The 5,845-nt window shown below is 32.6% G+C and overlaps 1 protein-coding gene and 1 long non-coding RNA gene across 4 annotated transcripts in view; one reads left to right on the top strand and one right to left on the bottom strand.

Annotated features, from left to right (window-relative positions):
- Positions 1-332: 332 nt before the first annotated feature.
- LOC106786876 lies at positions 333-919 on the bottom strand. Its single transcript, XR_001381709.1, has 2 exons — positions 780-919; positions 333-649 (listed from the first exon to the last, which is right to left on the bottom strand). It is a non-coding gene; the product is annotated as an uncharacterized LOC106786876 (long non-coding RNA).
- Positions 920-2,074: 1,155 nt separating this feature from the next.
- The window catches only part of LOC106786896 (protein ovo), a 19,649-nt gene continuing 15,878 nt past the window's right edge, over positions 2,075-5,845 (top strand). For all 3 annotated transcript variants that reach the window (XR_001381710.1, XM_014748776.1, XM_014748775.1), the window contains exon 1: positions 2,075-2,981. Coding sequence is in view for 2 of the 3 variants with exons in the window: in XM_014748776.1 (XP_014604262.1) it covers positions 2,825-2,981 (157 nt within the window). In the remaining variant the exon portion in view is untranslated. The remainder of the gene's footprint in view (positions 2,982-5,845) is intronic.

Raw genomic sequence — 5,845 nt, 5'->3', positions numbered from 1 at the left:
TCGAATAATATTCAGAATACACTTTCTCTAAATTATATCTTATTTTGTTAATATTATTTGATGAAATGAAGTTATTGATAGAAGTTAACCAACTGTTGTAAAAAATGTATAATGATTTGATATAGTACTTAATGGTAATATTTGCTAAATATTTATAATTTGGACTAAACAAATACTTTAGGGAAGATTTTATTATTTTTTCTACTACCTCATAGTAATATTTGGTAATTATTTTGACAAAATTAATAAAAAACAAATTATTATAAGGAAGACATTATTCCTCCAGATTATTTGACATTTGATGATTAGTGGAAAAATCAACTGAACAAATGCTATAGACCAGACTTTATTATTCCTTCTCATACTACTTAATTATAATACTTGATATTTACTGACAAAACTCAATTAAACCAATACTTCATTGAAAACTATATTAATATTTTCCAACATTAGATATCAATTATCAATATCAACTAAACAAAATATATTACTTCGAAACCTTCACTATTCTTCCTTTACGTTAAATCTCAATAGTCAAAATCGTGTAAACAAATACTCGAAAGAAATGTTTATTATTCTTTTCGATAATACAAATCCACGCGAATCTTTTTCTCGGACCACTCCCTGCATTCGAAGTTTGACACGAATCCTGAAATATACGGAAATATGCAGGAACGGCAACACGCCATGCGTTATTTACAGAGGATACATGTACACAAGCCTAACGTAAGTGAGAAAGATAAAGAAAATGAAAGAAAGAAAGAAAGAAAGAAACATACTTGTGAATATGTTTGCCCGGTTGCGTGCGCGAGCGCGCATGCACGTGCACACGTACTCGCAGTACATAGTCATCGTCATAGTAGTCGCGTTGGGTCGTATTCGTCGTTCGATTCAAACTCAAGTCGCCACGCATATACCGCTTCGCGATGTAACTGGCATAGTGACCAAAGGTAAAACCAACCTAACCTTGCCACGGCCTGCCTGCCTGCTTGCCTGTCCGCCATCTACACGGAGTTGGTATATCGCCATTTCTGTGTGATCGTTCATACACACGGAGTACACATAATAATAACACGATCTACAGGTGTACACATACATTCACGAGAACATCAAGATTTCTCATACACTTGTATATATATAAGTGTAAACCTACTTGAGGAAAATTTCAAATTTACATCTTTCTCTCTCTCTCTCTCTCTCTCTTTCTCTCTCTTTCTGTTTCTTTCTTTCTATTTCTTGTTTATTCTTCTGACTATTAATACACACTCAAATTTATTATTGAAAAATGTGTGTCAGAAGAATACTATGAACAGTAGTGATACGTTTCATAAAAAAAAATTCATTTCAATTATTATTCTCTTTGACGATGATAATAAAATAAACTTATATTAGATATATTAAATTTGTTATAGAATAAAATATAATAGATAAATGAGGAAAAATAATATTGTATAAGTAAATATAATTGTAATTACAATGTATAGGTAGAAATAATAATGTGAATAAATTCTTATTGAAGATAAAACATACTCCGTTATACGCATGCGCGCCCCTATAAGTAGAGGGAATAATACCGCGCCCCCGGTGGAGTAGTTTCCACCTTTATGAAGCAGCGGACCTGTATTAGCAAAAAGAACCAAATACTTGGTACTCTCCAAGCACGACATCAAAAGTGGTAGCGGCCAGTGGTAACGAAGAAAAAGAAGAAGAAGAGTAGGAGGAGAAAAAAAAAAAAGGAGGAGAAAAAAAAAAAAGGAGGAGGATAAGGCGCTGGTGGTGGAAAAAGTAAAGAAGGGGTTGGCAGGATTTGCTGGCTGTCGGAGTGGGGGTAAAGAAACACTCGAAGCTATAGGGTCCGCCAGGAGCCTAGGTAGTAACCATGGTGGGGATAACTCACGGTCGGGGCCTGTTCGAGATCCCAACGTAGCTTCAGTCGCTCATAAGAGATCGATCAATCGGGTCTGCCGAGTAGAACGTCGGTCTTAGCAGAATAACTGTAAATCTGCAGTACATAGATATATTTATATGTACCTACATATATAGATAGATATATAGATATACATATATATATATAGAGAGAGAGAGAGACAGAGAAGAAGATATAGCAAAAACAGAGAAAAGAAGAAAAAGAAGAAGAGAAGAAATAAGTGTATACAACAAACATTCTGCTTGGACATAGAAGAGATAATTTATTTGAGAAGAATGTTTCATCGTGGTGTTATTTATCGTTAGCATGTAGTGCTTCGGGATCGTCAGTTTTTTAATAAAGAATCCTTTATCGGATTCCATTCAATTATTAAATCTTCATCGGGACGATGTTTGTCAGGACTTTACAATTACTTATACGTTGAAGATTACTTTTTTTTTTTCTCTTCTCTCAGTAAATTAAATACTTTCTTATTAGCAACGTATCCTCGCGAGAGTGTCAATCGTACCGCTACGAGGGGTATCGTTCATATAGTTTAATTCTATTTAGTTTTTCTTTTTTTTTCTTTCGATATTTATTATGTCGACGAAAAATATCAAAAGTAATAAAAAGTAGGAGCAAATCGTTGGATGCGTAAATTCGTTTAATCTTTGCGCTCGGACCTTGTGGTGGAGAAAAATTCGGTGACCTTGACAGTCCTGGAAGGTCATCGACACAGTTGGTGTGCCGCGATTCCGAAATAGGAATCGTGGGGTGATTACTAAAAGTGTGTTAAGTGAATAATAATTCATTTTCTTTTTTTTCTTTTTTTTTTTTTTTGTTTCATTTTGTCTTCTTAAACCATTAACTCGTTCAGTGTCCGCCAACGCGCGCGGACCATAATCATTGTTCGCAAAGATGCCGAAGATTTTTCTTATAAAAAATCGACTTCACCAGCAACAATTGAGACTTCTTGAAGCTCAACATGTTGGCAAAAGTCCTTCCCCTTGCAGCGGTAAGGAAAGTCCACTTGGTACCTCGGAACCGCTCAGTCTAATTGTGAATAAACATCAATGTAAGTAAACAATCTCATTCTCTTAAACGGTTTGCACTATGTTCTTTTTTTTTCTTTCTGTCTTTCTGTATTTCCCTAATTCAAACATTCACAATACTCGATCCTGTTCAATCGAACTGTATTTATCTCTAAATTTAACTCGTTATTTAAAATCAAAATACATATACATATAAGATCTTACCGAAAGTCGTTTTATCGATATAATAAAAACAGATATAGATTTATTAATGTAATTGTAATATTTTCGTTCATTTAGAATAATAAATATTCAATTACGGTATTGTTAAACAAAACAATATTGACAATTATAAAAGAATCCTGGGTAAAAAGAGAACGTTTAATTATTTAGATTCGACAAAACGAATTTTTAGGGACAGATTGCTGTCAACACAATTACCTGAATAAACAACATTGTGTTACGCGTTTTGACGTAATAAAGAAGACGCGAGAAAAGAAAGAAAAATGTATAACAGAGATCTATCATAATATGAATTCGTAGAAACGATACCTGTCCTTTTTCTTTGTGTGAAGTAGATAAATATGTAAACATATACCCTATTCTAAAGTAATGTAAACAATGACGAGTTTAGGGCACGCGAGAGGCCCCCTAATAAGTTTGACTCTTCGATGATCGTGTATAAACGTTCTTTCCTTATTCTTTGACATCTTCATCGGAGATATCATTTTAATAACAATACGTAAGATCATTTCTTTCTCTCTTAGTTGATATTCTTTTTATTTTTCTCTCTCTTAATCCCTTCTTCTTTCGACCGTAAGAAAAGAAACGACTTATTTTTTTTTTTTTACTTGTTTTGTTATTTCTCTCATTCTACTTCAAAAGTTACCAAAGCTGTTGCTGCTTGCGGTAAAACGGGACAAAGCAGGGACTACGAAAGATTCCTCGTTAAAATTCGTGGTTTATTCTCGCCGTGTTCCCTTCTTCTCCTTTTTTTTTTTCTTTTTTCTTTCTTTTTTCTTTTTTTCCTTTTTTTTTCTTTTTCTTTCCTTCCTACTAACGAACGCAACCCCAATATAAAAATGTATACGTAGATAAAAATAAAGAAGAAAATAAAACGAGAAGATTAAGGTTCGTCGGTTATTCGAATATTCGCGTTTGCAGGTGTAGACGCTCGATTGCTCGCATGTTAGACCGCCATTGCGTTTCGGTAATACGAATTTTAATTCAAACAGTAATCGCATACATTTATTGTCCCTTCCTGTTTGAAATGTATCTATATTTTGTTTTTATCATCGAAAATAAAATCACCTTTTCGTGAGAAATTTGTTTAATAATATTAATTTATTCATTTTTTTTTAAGTTTTTTCTTTTTTTTACTTTATGTTTTTTTTTTCTTCAATTGATTATCTTTAAATAGAAAAAAAAGTTTGCAAAAGGAAAGAGAAAAATGATTTGAGAAATGTTAGCGTTGTAATATTTTTTTTTTTTTTTTGTTGCATTCTATTCCATTAATCATTACGTCGTGGATTAATGACAATAAAGCTATCATGCTTAGGTGCATAATCCTTAAGAGAGCTAGTAGAAGCATAGAAATTCTATGAAGTCGTGCATTATCCGTCGTCGGTTCGTAAGATATTGCATAACTATTACTACTACTTTGCCATGACCGTTCCTTAGCAAAGAAGGCAACATCTTTTTACGCGTCGGTCATCGTTGGACAACGGTATTATGAGTAGACGAGTATTCCAGATGCGAGACAGTCGGTCTATTCGTTTATGTAAATATAATACAAATAGCTGTATAGTTGTAAGTTATGCATTAAGTAAACGGTAAAGTAGTATATATATATATATATGAGATACAAGGTACATAAACTCTAGTTTTTCGTAAGAAGTACAAAAAAATATAGTATTATCAACGACGTGATAGAAGAAACTTCAAAAAAAAAAAAAAGAAAGAAATCAAATCATGCAAATAGTATCTCGCAAAGATTCGAGTCGCACGATATATTTTTTTATTTATTCAATTTAATTTATGTATTCGTAGAAATTATTAGAAATACGAATAAATCACGAGAAAAGAATTAAACTAATAATACAAATAATTTCTTAAGTTTATTTATTAAATGTGTGTCTTGAAAAATAATAAGCGTTATAAGAGATAATAAGAAGATTGAAATAGAAATGAAGTGGGGGAATAATAATTTAGATTTCAAATGATACGAAATTGTAGTATATTTTATCCGAGTAAAATTATGTTATTTATTCTTTCTCTCTTCATTCTACTCTCGAAGCTAAAAAAGAATAAAAAAGAACAAAAACAGAAGATAAAAAAGAGGAGAATAAAAAAAGAAGTCATTGAATTTTATCTTTCTATTCATTTCTCGTTACGTCTTCCAACGGAGAGTATTAGGTACTCCTGTTCTATCTACATATCGAACGATCGTGGTTTACAACGGTATAGTGAGTAGGAGGGTGAGTCAAATTTGTGGGTTCTAAAACTGGTTTAGAAATGTGGTTCTGGTCTTCTTCTTCTTCTTCTTCTTCCTTTCTTAAAGCATTCCATTGTACATTTTCGAATCAGTGAGTTCTTTTGTCAGTAGAAAAGAAAGAGGGAGAAAAAACATACAAAAGAGCAAGAAAGATAAAAGAAGTAAAAAAGATAAATCAAAGAAATAAAAGAAAAAGATGCAAAATAGTATGTCGATGGCCCACCAAAGACTCTACCGCATTGCAGGTGCAAAGATACGCTCGCATAAGCGGATGAAACGTTAATTGCTTACGTAAATTAAAAAACATGAGGAAGAAACGTTATCGGTTAAATGAATTCATCGTGAGAGAATAAGATTCTCTCTTTCTCTTTCTCTCTCTCTCTCTCTCTCTCTCTCTCTCTCTCTCTCTCTCTC

This window comes from Polistes canadensis, unplaced genomic scaffold, assembly GCF_001313835.1.
Source record: "Polistes canadensis isolate GaletaPanama2010 unplaced genomic scaffold, ASM131383v1 scaffold_87, whole genome shotgun sequence".
Classification (NCBI taxonomy): Eukaryota; Metazoa; Arthropoda; class Insecta; order Hymenoptera; family Vespidae; genus Polistes; species Polistes canadensis.
This window is presented reverse-complemented; position numbering and strand designations above follow the sequence as displayed.